The sequence below is a fragment of the Python bivittatus genome, unplaced genomic scaffold, assembly GCF_059951505.1.
Source record: "Python bivittatus isolate LINGU-HERP-01145 unplaced genomic scaffold, Pbiv_v1 ctg000480_np1212, whole genome shotgun sequence".
In the NCBI taxonomy this organism is placed as follows: domain Eukaryota; kingdom Metazoa; phylum Chordata; class Lepidosauria; order Squamata; family Pythonidae; genus Python; species Python bivittatus.
This window is the reverse complement of record NW_028277075.1, coordinates 71,723,043-71,743,794: the sequence shown is the minus strand read 5'-3', so window position 1 is coordinate 71,743,794 and position 20,752 is coordinate 71,723,043. Positions and strand designations below refer to the sequence as shown.

The window sequence follows — 20,752 nt, the reverse complement described above, 5'->3', positions numbered from 1 at the left end:
CTTGCCTATTGTTTTCTGTTCCTTCCATGTTTTCTTCTGCCAGCCCTTCCTCCCTCACACCCTCAAGCATCCTTGTGGTGTTTTCTGCCTTGCCCCTCATTCTCCAGCATACTTCCTAGAGCTACTTGCTGCCAGTTGTGCCTCTTAGAAATATGCTTGTCAACTAAATGTTTAAGGTTAGCAGTTATCATGCTAACTTTACCAAGGGAAATATGTTTCAGGGCAATGAAGGTGAGCAGTTCACAATGAACACTTTTGTCCTCATCCTGGAAACATGAAGCAAAGGAAGCAGAGACTGATGAAATTTGGGGAAAGATGGGCTTCTGTCTCCTAGTCTAGCCAAGATGCTCATGGAGAGAAGGTGTGGGCCTCCTTGGCAACTCTCCATACTTCCCAACAAAATTCATCTTTCAGCATCTTCAGACCTATTGACCTAGAGTTAGTTCACACATGCATTTGCATCACTTGACAATGGCATATAGGAAGATGTTGTCACAGACATACTGTAACCTCACAGATGGAATTTGTATACTCTGCTGCCAGGCATCGGTTGCAGAGAAACCAAGAGATAGACTTGCACATGTGAACTTGGACTAAGAGGTAAGAAAAAGGCCAGCAAAACAAGATATAATTTTGTGGTTCACACCATACCAAGACCATTCCCTTCTTATCCATGCTGAATCCTGTGCCAGATTGCCACCAGTGCCATGGTGACTTTGCTGTCTCTAAAAATCTTGCTTAAATTTTTCAATCTGTTCTTGTTTTAAATTAACTATATTATAGGACAGCTTGCTTCCTAACCCCGCATATTGATCTTTCTGTTTTGGGGATTATCTGAAAAACAATGTTTCTGTCTTAATGTCTCCATGTGGCAAGTCATGGCCTCTCTTTGCCGCATTGAACTAACTAGGTAACTCACTTCAATCCTAGACTTCTGGCCAGAGGCTTTTCAGCTCTGGTTACATATTCAATAAAGCCCTCCCTTGGTTCTACATAATTCACCCTAGTAAAATATCTGTTCATTCAACATTACTGCAGAGGGATTTGAATCAGCCCAGCTTAGCGCCCGTTTCAATATGCACTTCGTAGTGACTCATACTTCTTAATGGCTGGCCCCATCTACTTGAACAGTTTTAAATCATGATTGCTCACTCTGGCAGTCAGGGCATTGATTAGCCTAAGGAGCAATAATATATACGCACCACTAAAATGTTTGAGAGCATCTGCAGGGCTCCCTCAATTCTCTGTCGACATGGGGGCTGGGGTGGGGACAGTTGGCAGGAAAACAGGAGGAAGAGCCATGCACAGAAGTCTAGGAGCCCAGAGAGAAAGGAGAGGGAAATTATGTGAAGATGTAAAAGCAGAAAGCAAAGTGAGCAGCTCACATTTTATTACATTTAAAAAAAAATTGCAATTGGATCCAAGATGTCCAGGGCACTCTGTTATCTCTTTTTCAAGGCACTAACTTCTCACCAAGGAGTGGAAGACAATGCCTAATAGCTTTTACACACCATGAGGCAGCCTTTGGACATTGCAGAAGAGGAGATCAGGTCTAGCCCAGCATGACTTAAGCCTCCCTTACAGGGTGGTAAGGGTTTAAAACAGGGATGGCCAATCCAGGCTGATTTTTGAGGGTGTGTGTGTGGGGGGGGGGTTGCTCTTCAGGATGATCATATTAAAATTTGGCAGCAAACAGCTGAACCATAGGAGTAGAATTTCACATACTTTTTTCCTAGGGAAAAAATGGCTTTACAATCATAAACCTAAATAAATAAATAAATAAATAAATCCCAAAATATCCCCAAGCCCTCAACTCAGCATACTTCTTGACATCAGGATGTTATTGTTAGCATTCTTTGCCCTGGCCCCCCAGTAATCCAGAAGGACCCAGTGAATCAAAGAGGAAAACGTGAGGAGGATTTCTGGCTGATACCTTTAAGGCCTATCTTCAATCAGAAAACAAATGGATTTTAAAGTCCCCTTTGCATACAATCTAACCTACTTCTGAAAGCACACATTGAATTAGACTTTATTTTCACTTAACTTGTCAAAACAAGTAAAACCACAAAGCAGAGCCGAAGTGATTGCTTGGAGCTGTCGGTAGAGCAAATGTGAGTGCTCAAAGGTGCTGGGAACTGATCTCAAAACCACAAAGATCATTGCAGAAACAGGTGTTGAAGGAAAAGGCAGCATACATGAGCAACAAAATCACCCTGCAGTAACCTCTTATTCTGCACCCTTCCCCAATTATGCACCTCCAGATTTGTTGGGATTTCAGCATGATGTTCCCAGAATTCCTAGCTGGTAAGGTCTTTGGCATCCTCACTGGGAATTCAGCATGTTGTTGTCCTAATACATTTGGTGGGACACAAGCTGTGTCATCTTGCTTTAATCAAAGTGCATTGACTGGGATTGTAAAATGTTGTTTGCATTTTGAAACAGGATGTACCTTTTTGCCTTTTGTTTGTGAGCCAGATGATAAGTAGGTTGAAAAAAACGCTTCTTCCCCTTTGCTTGCATTACTTAGCTCAGTTTGGGTTTGAAATGGACCTTTTGGGATTGTTTTGAAAGCGCATGGGATTGCAGTGCCCTACTGTACACCATCAGTGAATTAATTCTTGTGACTCATACCAAAAATGAGTTAGTAGGGTGGTTGGCCTTCAGAAACAAAAATCCCCAAACCATTTTACAGCTCTACTTTTATTAGGAAATCCACAGATCACAAAATAGCGGACAGTGTTTTCAAGATCTTCAGAACTCTTTATCTGGTAAGATGGAAAATAAAGCAAAGGAAAGGAAAGAAGCTGCTGAGGTTAAAATCATGGAGTTAACGTTTAAGGCCAGGGAGAGAAGTTGACTTCCAAAGGGAACAAGCGGGCATGCCCACAGCAGCCCACAGCAGTCAGTAAGAGCTGGGCAGAATCCAGGCCCTGTTGCATTCATGCCAGAAGTGTCACATACCAGGCATCTAGCAAGGCTTGTGCTGAAAGAAGATGGAGAACATTACTTCCACAACAGATCAATCAATCAATCAATCAATCAATCAATCAATCAATCAATCAATCAATTGGTTTCAGCAATGGGCTGGGATGAAAGAAAGGCTGGGCCATGCAGACATATCCTTCAAGAAGTTACAGAGGCATTGTTGAGCTAAAATTAGGGAGTTGTGTAGATGTCTCCTTGGTGATCTTCTGAAAATGAAGGTGCAGACTCTGAAGTTAGGCTTTAATAAATGCTTCAATATTTTCTGGTTCATCTAAGACTGCTCTTAAAACTGCTTGGATGAACAAAGAAAGAATAATTGATCCGCTGTTTCTGAAAATATAAAGTGGGAACGTTATCCAGACTGATCTCCATCATAAGTCAAGTAGACAGGTATAGAGTACAGACAGGTCAGAACAGCTGAGCTCATTCTTTGTTAACCCCACTTGATAGAGGGATAGTGGCCTGTGGAATGAAGGCTGCAGTATGTAACGTGGCCAAAACATAGCAGCAGTGGCACAGTTAGGACATTTTCATCAGTGGGCTTATTGGTTTTATATGCGCACATGCGCACCCACACACACACTTCTGCCGACAGATGCCCTTCAGATAGCTTGAACTTCAGTGTCATATCTGTACCCAGCATAGGCTTAGGTCACACTGGCTGTGGATTATGGATTGAAATCCAAGACATCAGGCTGGGGGAAGCTTAAGTACATGGTAATGTATATAATGTGCTTTACTTCAACATGTGATAAGCTTGGCCTGCAGCATTCAGGAATTCAGCCAAACCTGAAGAGCAGCAGTTGCGTGGCTGGGCCGGAAACTGTCTAGATAAGAGATGGGTAATGGGCCTTCTCTGCTGTCACTGCTGCCAAGGTCTATTATGAGTAATGATATTAGACAAAGAGGCATCTGTCATTATTATCAAAGCCTTTGACAGTTCAGAATACTAAGGGAGAAAGGAAAGGGCTGATATACCCCAATAGCCATTATAGAAAAATATGTTTTGGTGGCTGTTAGAGTGGTTCTCTTTACATCAGGAGTAGGCAACCTGATACCTGTGGACATTGCTGTGGTTCAGGTGCTCAGCAGTCTCCTCGTCCACCTTGCTTTAAAAAATGCTTTCAATTATATAATAATTAGAAGTGCAAAATGGTGGAAAGCTGAAGCACAGTGGGGTTTTTTGGAAAATTCCCGGAAACAGACAAAAGTCACCTGGGCATGACTTGGAACAGGTTACTTAGAGGACAGAGGAATGAATATACTTGCCAGCTGGCCCTCTGGAACCCCTGGAAAAGATGTTTTATGACCAGCCATTTCTCCACAAAGGCACTTTGTTTACAAATAGATCTTTCAAATGTGCTGTCCAGCACCAAATGTTTGCTTGCCAATGCTTACTTACACACATGCTTACCATTTGTGCAGGAGCCACAAGTCCAGGAAGACCCCCAAACTGCACACAGGTTCTGTCTGGGATAGTGCAATCCATACAGAACAAGAGATGGAAGGTCCCCAAAACCAGGGCTCCCCAAAACCCCCTGATGTTCCCCATCCAGACCCCCAGAACCTCCAGACACCAAGACAGGATTTCCATGACATTACTCAGATAGCCTGGAGTGTCCCAAGGCTCCTATAACACAGAGGTAAAGCTGGATGTCATCAGTATAGTGATGGTATCTCAATTTGAACCATCGGATGATCTCACACAGCAGCTATTTCTACCCTGCTCCCCACAGTATGGCTTCTGACAGGCTGGATCACTTTTTCTTTTTGTGAAAAGTCAGATGCAAAATAGGAATTATGAAGTTCAGCCTTCTTCCTGTTGTCCATTATCATCTTGTCATCTTCTCCAACCAGCAAACTGATTGTTTCCTTTACTTTCCTCTTGCTCCACATATACCCAAACAATGCTTTATTGTGGTTGCTGTTGTTGTTATTTTTGGCATTTATTGCAAGTCTCTCCTTTCCTCTTTTGTGTGTTTTTTTGTAGTTTTTATAGTTTAATGATTGTTCTTATATGTATTTATGGGTTTTTTAATTGAACATTGTACGCTTGCCCAAAGTCACTCTTTTGTGAGATAGGCGGCTATATAAATATGATCAATAAATATGATCAATAAGCCTCACTTCATTCTGAGCCTTAGCCTTCCTGGTTTTCCCTTCAAGATTTCCATCTATGGAATCCTTCCTACTTTTCCCCTTAGCTTATTGATGTCTGCTCTCTTGAAATCTAGAACATTAATCTGCCTTCAGTTCTCCCTGCCTGCAATATGGTGAATTTTAGAATTACATGGTCAGTCTCTCCCAAGGCTCCTACCACTTCCACTTCTTCAACTATTTCTTCCCTGTTAGCAAGTCTTGAGTCCAATGAAGTTGATCCCCTAGTTACTCTCAACCACCTTTTGGACAGTGAAGTTGTCTGTAAGACACATCAAGAACCTGTTGGCTTTCCCACTTGGCTGCATCAAAGGGCTTGCTTCCCAGGTGATGTTGGGATAGCTGAAATCCCCCACTATGACAGCAGAGGTTCCCGGATTCCTTGGCCGTCTGATTTGCAAATATTTCATCTATCTCTTTGATTTGGTGGGTGACCCAACCCCAAGAGTGTCATTGTAGTTAGGTTTTTCCTCCCTTTATTTCCACCCAGACCCATTCAGCAGGGTTTTGATGAAAACTCATACACGTGTAGTCATTCATTACATATAATGCAAATCCTATACTTGGGTCTGTTTCTTCTGAACAAATTATATCCTGATGAATTCTATTCAGATAAAAGTCTGGAATTAGCTTTGTGATATCATCTTTTCCCTGTAATTTCTGTAAAGGGTGTTGACAGCCTAAGGCCACCATACAAACCACATGACTGAATAAAGGTTTGCTCTCATGCTTCTAAATTTAATTTATCTACTGCTCCACCTTAGCTGGAACAATAGCTATGTGCAAAGGATGTATAGTCCTTGTACCAGAATATAAATCAAGGAAATTAAGCACTTTTCTTCATGCTGTTGTTAATCCTGAAGAGAGCAAAGTTAGATTTATGCAGAACAAACCAGAAACATGGTTTATTCACATTTATAATCTTCTGAGCACTCACATATTTGTAATCCTTTCTTTGCAATCTTAAGGACTAGGAACATTGCTAGTGAAAAGGTAGACAAATTGAATTCCTCAAGATAAGCAAATCCCTCTGCATTGTCAAGCTATTTATGCAACTGAAACTATTTATAGCCAAGCAGCAGGTGTAGCAAACCAACCACTCTCCAAGCAGCAGAAACCCACACCACAAGAAGGCGAATGTGGACTCCCACTTCTGCCCAGGCCCTGCTCTTGTTTCCTCCCTGAGCTCAGGAGTGAAGGCCTGGAGTGGGGTCGGGGCATCCGGTTTCCTCCTCCAGGGCCAGGCAGCCCTGGCCCCCCCATTGCCAGCACGTGACCAGAAACCCAGCAGCCTTTGATCTCTCCCCAGCTGCTGCATTAGCAGCCCCAGGCTGAAATGGGTGCAGCACCTTTTCCCTCCGGCTGTGGGGTGCCTGAACTCCGCTTCTTCCATTCCCTCCTTGCCTTCTGGTGCGGTAAGTGCCAGGAAAGGGGCCTGGATCCCTTTCTGTCAGCACAGCCCAGTTTTCCTCCAGAGTTCACTGTCCTCCACTGACCTCATTCCATCATAGTGTCCGGGGGGGGCCCTCTAGCATCCCAGATGACCTTGTGTTATCTTTCTCTCCTTCTCCTTCAGCATTTGTGGGCAGTGGCTCTGCCGTGACAGTGACCCAGACTCCACCATTTGTCAAATGCTTGCCAGGAAGAAATGTTTCTTTCAACTGTTCTGTTGATGCCTCAAACTATCATTTCTACTGGTATCGCCAAGTGCCTGGAAGCACAGAGCTAGAAGTCCTTGGGTCCTTCTACACTCATAGTACAGACCTTGAAGATGGCCCAGAGAAGTGGACAAAGCGGCTGAAAGCAAAGCGGGACGCAGGAAAGAGGAAAATGAGTTTGGATCTGACAGATCTTCAGCCCGGTGACACGGGCTTCTATCTCTGTGCTTCGGCAGACACGGTGAAAGAGAGAGGAACAGTAGCAGGTGCAAAACTCTGTATCAGGAAAAAATCTGCCATTTACTTAATTTGTTTTTTAGATTTACAACTCATCTTTCTTCTAGATTATACATATCAGCTTAAGCTCCTAGAAGAAAGATGAGTTGTAAATCTAACAAACAAATAATAGCCCTTGATAGATATGTCCTTCATTAATTAATGTAGTCCCCTTTTAAAGCCATCCAAATTAGTGACCACAACCATAACTTAGTTTTCTATTGTGTAAAGAAGTATATTCTTTTTTGTGTTCTAAATACTTCCTGGTCAGCTTCATCCAACCAAATTCACTGGCCCCTAGTGCTTGGTCTAAAGTAGTTCTCAGCACAGACAAGCCCCAAGCAACAGCCCAGAGATCCAAGAAATCATATTCACTATCAAGTCATCAAACAAGAATCTGGGTCAGAAAGTAGTCCAGTGTCTGAAACAAGGAAGCAGATTTAGTGGTCCAAGTCAGGGGTTCTGTAAGTAGAGAAGAGCAGGGATAGGTTATTCAAAATATCAAATCTAGTTCAAATTCAGCACCTGCTTGATCTCAGGAAGAAGCTTTAATGTTGAAAAGCCTAACCTGCTAGATACAAATCACTGATACTCATGGAGGCCATAGTTTCAGGAATCCTGGCCCTGGAATCTGAAACTCACACACCTCTCTGTTCTCTGATCTTTAACTTAGCAGCAGCAGCAGCAGCCCTTATGGGCTTGGTGGCCATTTGATTGTCTCATGTGTAGGAGAAATTCCTCCATAGAGTTCTTTAATAAAGGGGATCAGACACACTCTTTCTTTGAAGTACAAACTGTTTATTGCAGTACCAGAGGCAGCAGAAGCTAATCTAAAAGGGGGTAGGGTTGCAACCCTATTATTTAGAGTCATGCAAATTACAATATACATATTATTAGTACAGCAGGTAATTGATTGAATAGGTATGTTAATGAGATAAGGATACTGGGGTGATGAAGGTGACACTACAGAGACAAATGGCCATTGAATTAAACAAAGGGTATGTTCTTTGAATAAGATTACTACTACCCTTAACTTTCTTTACGTATTTTCTCCCAGTGGCCTTGCTTCTCGGTGCTTTTCCCATCTCTTAGTGCCCTTAATCAACATTCTTTGTGTCTAAATGTTTTATGGTGTTTTATGGTTGAGCTGACAGTGTGGATCTGGGAAGAGGCTAATTTACTTGCCTTACCTAACACCATTTTCTTTCTTCTACACATGTCTAGAGTACTAAACTGTAGAATCTGAGGCAGCTGAAGTATCATCTCTGTTAGAAGATCATCTTTATGCTATGGATCTGGGGGGAGGGAAGGGAGGGATGTGAAAAAATTAACAGGCTCCGTGCCATCTTTTCATATTCTCCATTCTTCTCCTGTGAGACTTGTCTGGAAAGCTCATGTTACTTGGCTTAAATTTCTTTGAAAGGAGACATGGCAAAGGGCTCACTTACATACTTACATGTATAATACCTATACATACATTTAACAAGCATACATAGGGTCTTATGATGTAGAAACCAAACTGCTTTTCCTTCTTTTAATTAAATAAGGTACACACATAAATACAAAGTAGAACTGACCTATTCCCCTGTCTTTTTTTAAACACAAAGATTAAAACCAGCCTAAGGTATTGCTAGATGCCCTTCCATAGGATCACCATCTTGACATAGTGGGACAACTCAGTAGCTTCAGTGACGCTGAGAGCGATGCCAGCAGGAGCAGCTGGCAAGGTGACATTTGAAAAAGGATGAGTGAAGCAAAGAATAATCCACAGTGGGAGAGAGAGAACATGGGCTTTGTAGGAGTGAGGGAAGCCAACACGCTAAGATTAGGAACTCCAAAATCAAACCTGGAAAAGGCAATGGCAAACCTCTTCTGTACTGTCACCAAGAAAACTGTATAAACATGGCTGAAAAATAAGATAAATTTGGATGCCAATGATGGGACACCCCCTTCCCCAAGCTCATTATGGGGAATATAAATTATTTTTGCCATTTAAATTGATTTAAATAAATAAGTTGGAAACATTCCTTTATTTACTGGGCAGGACATTAACTTTCACCTGGGGCTCTGGGTGATGTGGTCGGATCAAAACCACAAGGAAATCTGCTTACTGATGGTGCCAGCACTGAAAGAGGAGTTCCCCCATTTTATACAGATATATTCAGCTAGAATGCAGAGAGTGAGAACATGAACCAAGAAAAACTAGAAATTGTCAAAGAGGAAATGAAGCATATTAAATTGGGTGCTTTAGAAATAAATGAACTTCAATGAACTGGTATAGCCAACTTAAATCAGATGATTACATGATATATTATTCAGGTATGAGAACATGCAACAGAATGGCATGTGAATGATACTCAGAAAGACACTAAGTATGTGCTCAGTTATACCCCAGCAAGCAATACCATAATATGTATTATTATTAATGGATATCCAGTCAACATGAGTTCTGTGCAAGTATATGCATCTGTTACAAATACAACAGAGAAAGATACTGAGGAAAATAGCAAAAACTGTTACATGCAACATTAAGAAAGAATTTGCAGCATTTTAATGGAGTATTTGGGGGATATAAATTATTTATGAAGGTTTGTTAAATAAGGAAGTACAGTATATCACAGTGATGATTTATGCCATTTTGTTATGGTGATGTCATTATGCAAATTGTATCATTTTCATAATGATGTAATTACATGAGTGACACATACCAATTGCCTCATTTGCAGGATGACATCATTGTGCAAAAGTGTGATTTTCATCAGTTGTGTAATTATCATTCATAGAACACAACTTACATCATTTGTAAAGACCATTACAGATAGTCCTCAACTTATGACCATTCAGTTAACAACTGTTCAAAGTTATGACAGCACTGAAAAAAGTGACTTACGACTGGTCCTTGCACTTACAGTGTCTCCGTACATCAAAACTTGGCAACCGGCATGTATTTACGACGGTTGTACCAGAGTCACATGAATGTCATTTGCAACTTTCCCAGGGGTTTTCCAACAAGCAAAGTCAATGGGGGAAGCTGGATTCTGCTTAATGACTGCATGATTCACTTAATGACCTTGGTGATTCACTTAATGACCACAGCAAAAAAAGATTGTAAAATCGGGTGTAACTCATTTAACCATGACATAACCATGAAATTCCAGTCCCAATTGTGGTCATAAATTGAGGACTACCTGTATGTCAAGGTCTCCTAAATCGAAGTTTCATTGTCCTACTAGTGGGTGGTTGGAAATGAAAAGTTGGAGAAATAGAGGAACCTAGAATCCTTCCCCCAGACAGCAAAGTTGAATAGTCAGCAGACCAGCAGTCAGATGGGAAAGCATCAGGCCAAGATGAAATGCCCACTGAACTGTTTAAAGATGCAGGAGAAGAGGCATTTAAAGTTCTAACAGCTTTATGTCAACAAATGTGGAACAAGGCTACAGGGCTTCAAAATCAGGAAAGAGTGGTGTATATTAAAGAGGGAAGATGCAAAAGAACATGCAGATTACCAAACCATTGTATTAATTCCTGAAGCAAGCAAAGTCATGCTTAAAATCTTACAAAGAGAAACAGCCAGGAGGAAGAAAAAAATGTGAAATCAACAAACAGCTGTTATAAAAAGCAAAGACTCAAAATCAGGTAGCTAAGATAAGATGGATAATGGAAAGAGCAAAAGACGACAAGGAGAAGATTTCTTTTCCTTCATTGATTCAGTGAGGTATTTGATTGCATAGATCATGCTAGAATGTGAAACATATTAAGGTTCATGGGTGTGGCAAAACACCTGATCTTGAGGAATCTTTACTATGAACAAGAAGTTACTATATGTCTTGAATTTGGAGAAACAAAAAGGTTCAGAATAGAAGAAAAATAAGATGCATATCAGAAGGCATTCAGATGAATCAAGATGCATATCTAATTAACTTGTACAACAACTATAAGAATGTAGGATTTCATTCAGGGGCATCCACATGGAGAGTTTAAAAAGTCAAGGCAGCAAGCAAAATTGTGTAATCAAAGGCCCACCACTTTTTAATGTTTATTGCACACATAAAAAGGGCAGAGCTTTGATTGTACAGTTGTGGCCATCATCTTGACTTTTTAACCTCCCCCCCCCCCAATGTCCCTTATTTGATTGAAAGTAATGGCATCTGCAATGGATGTCAAAATCCGCAAGATGGCAGGTACAGTGTCACAACCAAAGCCCTACTCCTTTTGTACACATGATGAAGACAATGGGATCCAGGAGATCACCGGAATGTCCTCAGGAGACTTACAGATTATCAGCAGGGGCAGATTGAAATGGCCAACACTGATCCATACAATCAGCAGTCATGCACAAGTCAATGAACCCTAATTAATTAATTATCTGGTGACTACTTCTATGGATTTTGCTTCAGGAAGTGCTTGCAATTTTACGAGCGTTAACAGTGTTATGGCCAAAACCTGGCTCACCTAAAGCAACCAAATCACCCTGAAGATACAACATAATTTTATTAGCATGCAAACAATAAAACAGTATATACTGGATCCCCAGCAAAGCTTTGATACTTTGCTGAGCGGCTCTGAGCAAAAGCAGAACCAGAGCTTATATATATTTGACCCACTACATTGCAAAGGGAAGACAAAGAAAAAGGCAGACACAGTGGAAATTACAGCATGACATCAGAATGCTCTTGATAAACCCATCTGGGCGACCTTATTATTATTGATCCCTCCCTGCTAGGTCAGCATGCTAGTCGTACTATCTCTGAGATATGGCCAGTGACTAGAAACCATTTGGTTTACTGGGCCGCAGGCTCCTGGCTGATTCTTCCCCGTCGCCACTCAGGGCTAATTCAGCTTGCTGTGAATGTTTTCTTACAAGGGCACATTAAGCATTTCATAGGGGGCGGAGGGGATCTCATAGGTTTAGTAGTAAATGCAGCTCAAAAGTGTATGGTGGGGTACGTTTTACCATCCCAACAGGAAAAGGTGGGACTGATTATGGTAATAGGGGTACTCCATAAAGTCACTCAGATACATCCTTCAACTTAGGAAGTTCCTTGTCTGAGTTTTTATTATGAGGAGACTTCTCCAGCAGCTCTGTAAGGATGGATTGGAGCTTCTCTTTCCAACTTTAGGACATCTTTCTCAACAAAAGTGGAATATATGGAAGCATTATAACTGAAGTTAGTAAAATGAATGGAAAAGGATAGGTCTATCTATTTTCAGTGGCCATGACATCAGTATGAAAACTCTATAAGATAGAAACTGTGTTCCTGCATCATGCTCAGTCACAATATGATTTGCTTGTTTTAGTATGAAATGCCAATTGTATTTTATTTAATTGATTGTGTAAAGAAGGCAATGCTAAATATGATATAGGTTGTAGTCTGTCACATCAGAAACTTCTCTTTCATCCCTGTCTCTCTCCCACTCTCCTTTTCTCACTCATCCACTCAATGCTCTACTTGTTCAATGCAAGCTGCATTAGTTGCCAGTTTGCTTTTGGGTCCAATTCAAGGTGCTGGTTTTGACCTTTAAAGCCCTATATGGCATGGGGCCAGGTTGAGGGACCACCTCTTACCAATTACATCTGCTCATCCATCAGGTTCAGCAGAAGAGGCATATTGCAAGTCCTGTCTGCTAAGGACTTACATCTGGCAAAACCCAGGAGACAGGGTTTTTCTGCTGTGGCACCTGTCCTGTGGAACATCCCCCGCCCCAAGGTAAGACTGGCCCCATCCTTGATGTCCTTCCAGAAGTCTCTCAAAACTTGGCTGTGTCAACAGGCTTAGGGGTCTCAAGGAAGTGGTGATTGAATGAGGTGGTTACATTAACATCTAATGCTCTCTCCTAGTCTTTTAATAATAGCCTTTTAATAATAACATTACTGTTTTTTTAATTGTGGAGTGTTTTTAATATTGATACTTTATGGCTTGTTATTGTACACCACCCAGAGTCATGTCTTGTGAGATAGGCAGCCCTATCTATCTATCTATCTATCTATCTATCTATCTATCTATCTATCTATCTATCTTTCAAATTTGGTCACTGCCCATCTCATTAGGAAGTAACTCTGGGTGGTTTATCATATAAGTATGATAATTAAATATCTGCCTTTAGGGCCCCTATAACTTTATTCCATTTTATTTATATGATTTATTCGGTGACCCAACTTGCACAGAAGCAATTCTGGGTGGTTTGCATATGGTAAAAAAAATTAAACAAAAGGCCTGTAACAAAACATAAAAATTCTGCCGCCTAACATAACTGAGGCAATTAGAACATATTCCAATTCAAAATCATTCCAAGAAAGGCTCATCCAAAGTTCTGACCCAATGCTTGAAGGAACAACCAAGTTTCCAAGGCCTTATAAAAGGCTGTCAGCCTTGCAATGTAGACCAGACAGGAAACAAGGCCAGATGAACTAATTCTACTTTATTGTAAGGTTACATTAACAGAATCTTGCAAGTCTGAAAATACATTTCCCCCCCGTCGCCTTTACAGCCCAAGAAACTAGGGAGAGTCCCTTCTGCCCATTTGCCATGCCCACATTCCTTCTGCATTCACCATTCCTTCATTCCACTTGTGGCGAAGACCTTGGTCAAGCCATGCATCAGAGCCATCAGGCACCTCGGGAACCCACTCAGATACAGACACTGTAGATGGAAGGGATCAAATAAAATAACAAAAAATTAAGTAAAGCCATCGTGCAAAAAGCAGAGGTTTAAGACTGCACACAAATTACTGGGTGAAGAGGCAGAGATGCAGGGTTTTAACTCAGTTGACAAGCTCAGCTTCTGATTCTTCTTCTCACCATAGCAAAATTATCTAAAAATAGTAGGCATGCATTTCTATACATGTGCGTAACTTCCGCTTGACGCAATGAAAATTCCTCAATGGAGGTCTACAATATCACACAGCAATAATGATCTGGGCAATAAGGCAACTTCCACAAAGGCCAGCAGGCAGCCCTGTAATTCAAGTTCTCTTCAGGATATGTTGGCCTAAGGACTGCAGCAGGCAGTGCTTTGTGGTGAAGGCTCAGAAATAAATCTAAGCCAGAGGGTAGCTGCGACTGCATCCTTATCTGGTATCAACAATGTGCCTCTGAGGATAGGCAAAGTCTTCATTTCTCCCATCCAACCTCTACTTGAAGACCTGCAGCAAAAGAGAACTCACTACTACATTTCGCAGCCTGTTCCACCGGCTGTCTATCCTGAACTTCCTTCCCAGTAGTTTTAACCTACTAGTCAACAAGGTCAAAATGGTGGCTGCAACCCGGCAATTCAGGCCTTGCCCCCTTTTAAAGTGTGTTGCACACATTGCACACATTGCACACATGAAAAATAGGTGCAGCTTCAATCTCTCAATTGCATCCACCAGTTTGATGCTGCTCCCCCCCTCCCAGCGGACATTCCCATACTGATCTTTTCTGAGAGGAACAACCATTAGAACTGTCCTCTACACACTGAAATCCCTCTGACCCACCAAACTCTTCTGAAATTTCACAGCCATCACCTCTACATTTCCAAACTGATTCTTGCAGCCTTAAGAACTAGAAACAAACTTACTGACAGTGAGAGAAAAGAGAAGGAGCTCAGAAAAAGGACATTGGGAACTGAGTTCAAACCCTTTTCCCTCCGGCTATGGGGTGCCTGAACTCTGCTTCTTCCATTCCCTCCTTGCCTTCTGGTGTGGTAAGTGCCGAGAAAGGGGCCCAGACCCCTTCCATCAGCACAGCCCAGTTTTCTTCCAGATTTCACTGTCCTCCACTGACCTCATTCCGTCATAGTGTCCGGGGCTCCCCTTTAGCATCCCCAGATGACTTTTCGATATCTTTCTCTCCTTCTTCTTCAGCATTTGTGGGCAGTGGCTCTGCCGTGACAGTGACCCAGACTCCACCATTTGTCAAACGCTTGCCAGGGAGAAATGTTTCTTTCAGCTGTTCTATTGATAACTCAGACTATAATTTCTACTGGTATCGCCAAGTGCCTGGAAACACAGAGCTAGAAGTCCTTGGGGCCTTGTACACTTATAGTACAAACCTTGAAGATAGCCCAGAGAAGTGGACAAAGCGGCTGAAAGCAAACTGGGAAGCAGGAAAGAAGAAAATGGCTTTGGATCTGACAGGTCTTCAGCCTACTGACACAGGCTTCTATCTCTGTGCTGCAAGTTACACAGTGAATGAGGGAGGAACTGGGACTGGTACAAAACTGAGTATCAGAATAAACCTCCCCTGCTTTTCCTAACATCTTCTGATGTCATCTCCATGCAACTGTCATTCATTCAAATTCCTGAGGCCACCCTGCAAACCTCACCTATATCTGCCATCCCTAACCGTAGGCCCAGCGGATGTGCAATACTGTAACTTCCAGTCTGGCTAGGGATGATGGTAGTTGTGCTCCAAGGCATTCAGTAGGCATCTGGTTGGGATGGGTCCAACACCCTGAGGACACCCCAGACTGCTTAATTCAACCTCATCTGCACTGTGCCAGCATTGGCCCAGGCCTCTCCCTTTCCAAAATTGTGCTATAAGAACTCCGTGGTAAGAGATACGCCCTCAATTCCCACATTACTCCAAGCCAAGATGGACAGTAGTTTTCTTGCTTTGCCTTAGTGTATGGTGAATTCAGCCACTGTGGGTCTTATACTTTAGCATATTAATTATGATTTATTCAATAAGCCATCATTAAACACACCAAGATGTATGCTCTGTGCCAATGGCATCACCCAGTGTCCTTTCCGGGAGAGCCCTATTTCATTCTTTAACATAATGCTGAACCTCTGCAGGTGGGCAAAGACTTTATATCTTCCATGGAAGAAACTTAGATTCCACCTACATAGGTCTGGCATTTCAGCTATGGAGGTTTTCTTTTAAGTATGTGCCCGAGCTTTGCATGAGCAAAACCTGTATAAGTGTGAGTGTATATAAAGAAGCACGTTGGCATTTTTGGTTCTCTCTTGCATTTTCTGCCATAATGCAACCTGATGGACGCAGCATCTCATCCTTCAAGCTCCAACCAGATAAGGCTCACTGTATCCCCTCAAGCAGAGAGACTCACCCTGAGTCACCCAGAAGAACTCTCTGGCTGAGGATCTTCCTAGTCTCAGGCTGGACCTGGCAAAGGTTGTGCCACCTTGAAGTTCCTGGATGGAAGGAATGTGCTGCTCCACACTGAAAAGGTGGCAATGCTGGAGCACAGGGAGCCTCTTTAGGAAAGGTACTGCATAGCCAGGACCCCACTGCTGAGAAATACTGGTTGTCCTGTCTGTTTCTGTTTGTGTTGCGTCTCCAGGAAAGAGTGGCTTCAGGCAGGACAGATTAACACAGTAAGAGCCATTCTTTAAATATTTTTGTTTCAAGACTGGCAGGGGGCTAAGGAAAGTCACCAGCAGCTCAACATTAACCTCTTCTTTGAATTATGTAAACATATTTGAATTAAAAACACTCTTTGTGGGGATGAGTTCATTTGTTTTCATTCATCTTTCTTCCAGCATGGATTATAGCTATGAAGCTCAACAGCTGGAAGGGGTCCTGGCCTCTCTGGTTCTCCTAGAGGGATTCACCATAATGCTGGGAGTGACTGCAGTGACTAGCTCATGCCAGTCCCAGTAGGCTTTTTCTACCCCTTTACTCCTCTGTTTTTTGCCAGTGAAAGATTTTTAGTCACTGTTTCTAATGGGAGGGGGCAGTTTAAAATACAGAAGGGTTTACATGCTAGAACTGGCAGAAATTCTTGTATTTGGACACATGATAGGAAGACTTAGGTCTCTCGAAAGGTTTATAATGGTGCAAAGGCGGGAGGAAAGAGAAGAGGATGACCAGCAGCAAGGTGGATGGACTCCATTACATCACCGATGGGTGCACCACTGGAAGACCAGAAGAACCAAGTTGGAGACAGATCATCCTGAAAAAGGTCTATCTACATGATCACTAAGAGTTCACACTGACTTCATGCCACACAATCAATCAATCAATCCATCCATCCATCAAAACAACTCCCAGATCTCTTAATTGTTCTTCATATGGCTTGTTTCCAGACCCTTCACACTCTTGGTAGCCCTCTTCTGAACTCACACAAATCTGACATGGCTGAGACATGGCTAACAGGGCAGGCAAGCTTTTTTCAAGCCTGGTTGCCCACAGATCCCAAACAGTTGGGAGTCTATGCACAGCTCTTTCCTGCTCGCAACTATCCATGGCACCAACATGTCCCAGCAACCTCTTTTTTCTTCCACGTCCTCATGTTTCCCTCTATCTAATCTGCTGCCCATGCCTGAAGCCCATGAAGCATTCCTTAATTGTTCTGGTTCAACAGTAGGCCCTTCCAGCTTCAATCATAACAGTTTTCCTATGGAAATACTATGATATGCTTCACTGGCCAATTGGTGCTGAATTCAGGTGACCCCCATGGGTAAAACCAGGCCAATTTGGGCTGGTGTGGGCACACCGCCTCCCATCTCTACCTGGACACAGTCTTCCAGGTCCATTCAGCAGCAGACCAGCAGTGGCAATGGGGGGACTGCAGAGAGGAGAGATGTAGAGAGAGTGTTTCCTTTGCAACCCCTGACCTGTCAGACTGCTTTGGAACATGGCTTTAGGGCTTTTCCACTCAAATACCTCTTCCTTTCAAAACGTTCCTTCCTATCTATTAATGGAGGGTATAGAAACCTCAGGTGGAAAGCTATGCAATTCAGACAAAAAAGTGTAAATACTGGTGCCGAGAAATTCTGTACTTGGAAATCTGTCACAACTGCTGAAAATAAGCAGAGAAATGCCGGGCTGTCCACAAATGGGAGCCAACAGCATCAAACTGGTGGCTTCAAACTGGTAATTGAGGCCATGCCCCCTTTTAAAGTGTGTTGCACACATTGCATGCATTGCACACATGAAAAAGAGGTGTGGCTTCAATCCCTCAATCATATCCCCCAGTTTGATGCTGCACTCACCACCACCCCAGTGGACATTCCCTCATTGTTGTTCTTTTGTGAGAGGAACAACCATTAGAACTGTCCTCTACCCACTGAAATGTCTCTGACCCCCCAAAGTCCTGAGGCCACTTTGCAAACCTCACTTCTATCTGCCATCTCCAATCATAGGCCCTCCGGATGTGCAAGACTGTAACTTCCAGGCTGGTAGTTGTTAATTATGGTTTATTCACTAAAGCATGATTAAACATACCAAGACGTATGCTCTGGGCCAATGCAGTCACCGAGTGTCCTTTCCGGGAGAGCTCTATTTCGTTCTTGAACATGGTGCTGGACCTCTGCAGACGGGTAAAGACTGGATATCTTCCACAAAAGTCAGATATAAAGTCTTTAGAATCAGGCTTAATAAGTCTGGGATTTGGAGTATACATGTTTTCTTTTAAGTGTGTGCCCAAGCTTTGCATGAGCAAAACTGTATAAGCGTTGAGTGTATATGAAGAAGCACGTTGGCATTCTTGCTTCTCTCTTGCATTTTCTGCTGAAACACAGCATAGTGGACTCAGCATCTCGTCCTTCAACCAGATAAGGTTCACTGTATCCCCTCAAGCAGTGAGTGGGTTGGGCTGACAGAAAGACTCACCCCAAGTCACCCAGAAGAACTCTCTGGCTGAGGATCTTCCCAGTCTCAGGCTGGACCTGGCAAAGGTTGTGCCACCTTGAAGTTCCTGGATGGAAGGAATGTGCTGCTCCACACTGAAAAGGTGGCAATGCTGGAGCCCAGGGAGCCTCCTTAAGAAAGGCATTGCATAGCCAGGATCCCACTGCTGAGAAAAGCTGGTTGTCCTTTGGGTTTCTCTTTGTGTTGCGTCTCCAGGAAAGAGAGACTTCAAGCAGGACAGATTAACACAGTCAGAGCCGTTCTTCAAATATATGTGTTTAAGGACTGATAGGGGGCTATTGAAAGTCACCAGCAAGTCAACTTTAACCTCTCCTTTGATTTATTAAAAAATATTTGAATTAAAACCACTCTTTGTGGGGATGACTTTTTTTGCTTTCATTCATCTTCCTTCCGACATGGATTATAGCTACGAACCTCAACAGCTGGAAGGGGTCCTGGCCTCTCTGGTTCTCCAAGAGGGGTTCAGCATAATGCTGGGAGTGACTGCAGTGACTAGCTCATGCCAGTCCCAGTAGGCTTTTTCTACCCCTTTACTCCTCTGTTTTTTGCCAGTGAAAGATTTTTAGTCGCTGTTTGTAATGGGGGGGGGGCAATTTATAATACAGAAGTGTTCACACTCTACAAGTGGAACAGGCAAGCTGAGCCTGGCTTTTGACAAAAGCCCCCTTTGCTTTGCAGCAAGAGCGATCAGCTGGACAGCTGGCAACCGAAGCAGTAGATGTTACTCAATGGAACCTGATGGGTGTGTGATGAAGCCTCTGGTGAGAAGCCCATGAAGGATGGGGGCTTTGTAGAAGGCAGCCTAAATATGGAGTGTGCCACTGTTGGGGTCAACCTAGTTTAGTGGGGCTTCCTTCCGGATAAATACTCATGTGCATCTCATGTACGAAATGGGCTAGATCTTCAGGGACTGTTGGAAGCTCTAATTCAGCAACAACTGCCAGCCAGAAGTGGCCTATCCAAAACCTGCACACATACCCACACACGTCCCTTCCAAGGGGGAAGTCTCATGATACTCACTGACCTATCTGAACAAAGATGCTAAGAAAATGGGGCCTACCCAGAATTGTTGACTTCCGTGACCACTTTCCATGCACGATGGCATCACAAACAGGGCCAGGAAATCTAGGATCACAATGTGGGTCCATGGCTACAAGCAGGAAGTCACGGAGGGATCAGGAGGCCAAAAGCTACCCCAGAGAGGGGAATAGAGCAGGGAGGTGTATCAAAGTGACTGGGATCTATCTGAACACCCAGTGGGATGAGCTGCCCTCACTCTTGTAACGTCTCTACTCTCAGAGAACCTTTGAGTGACTTTGATACATTCAATTAGCTGACTTTGGATACTTTTGAATAGAACTGTTCACAGGGTCAAGATGGTGGCTGCAACCCGGCAATTGAGGCCATGCCCCCTTTTAATGTCCATTCCACACATTGCACGCCTTGTACACGTGAAAAAGAGGTGCGCCTTCAATCTCTCAATTGTATCCACCAGTTTGATTCTGCGCTCACCTGCCCCCCCAGTGGACATTCCCTCACTGTTGTTCTTTTCTGAGAGGAACAACCATTAGAACTGTCCTCTACACACTGAAATGTCACTGACCCCCCAAACTCTTCTGAGATTTCATAGCCATCACCTCTACATTTCCAACCTGATTCCTGCAGCCTTAAGGACACTTACTGACAGTGAGAAAAAAGACAAGATGCTCAGAAGAAGGATATTGGGAACTGAGTTCAAAGCCAAATTAACTCTTGCCCAATGTGATTGGACAAGCACAGAAAGGTTTTTGGCTGGGTATCTAGAGCCTTCACTGTTGAAGGGACAACGCAAACCATGGGTGCCCTTGCCCTTAGAAGTATTAATAACCAAGCCAGCAGGTGTAGCAAACCAACCACTCTCCAAGCAGCAGAAACCCTCCACAGGAAGGCCAGGCTGGACTCCCACGTCTGCCCAGGCTCTGCTCTTGTTTCCTCCCCAGCTCAGGAGCTTATACCTCTGGGGGCAGGGGGCATCCGGTTTCCTCTGCCAGCCCCAGGCAGGCCTGCCCCCCCGCCCCCCCCCATTGCCAGCACGTGACCGGAA

The 20,752-nt window shown here is 43.2% G+C and overlaps 1 gene segment (V, D, J or C); it reads left to right on the top strand.

Annotated features, from left to right (window-relative positions):
• The first annotated feature begins 6,438 nt into the window (after positions 1-6,438).
• Positions 6,439-7,182, top strand: LOC148215020 (T cell receptor alpha variable 27-like). The segment is given in 2 exon segments: positions 6,439-6,557; positions 6,719-7,182. Coding segments are annotated over 2 exon segments (543 nt in total).
• The last annotated feature ends 13,570 nt before the right edge of the window (positions 7,183-20,752 follow it).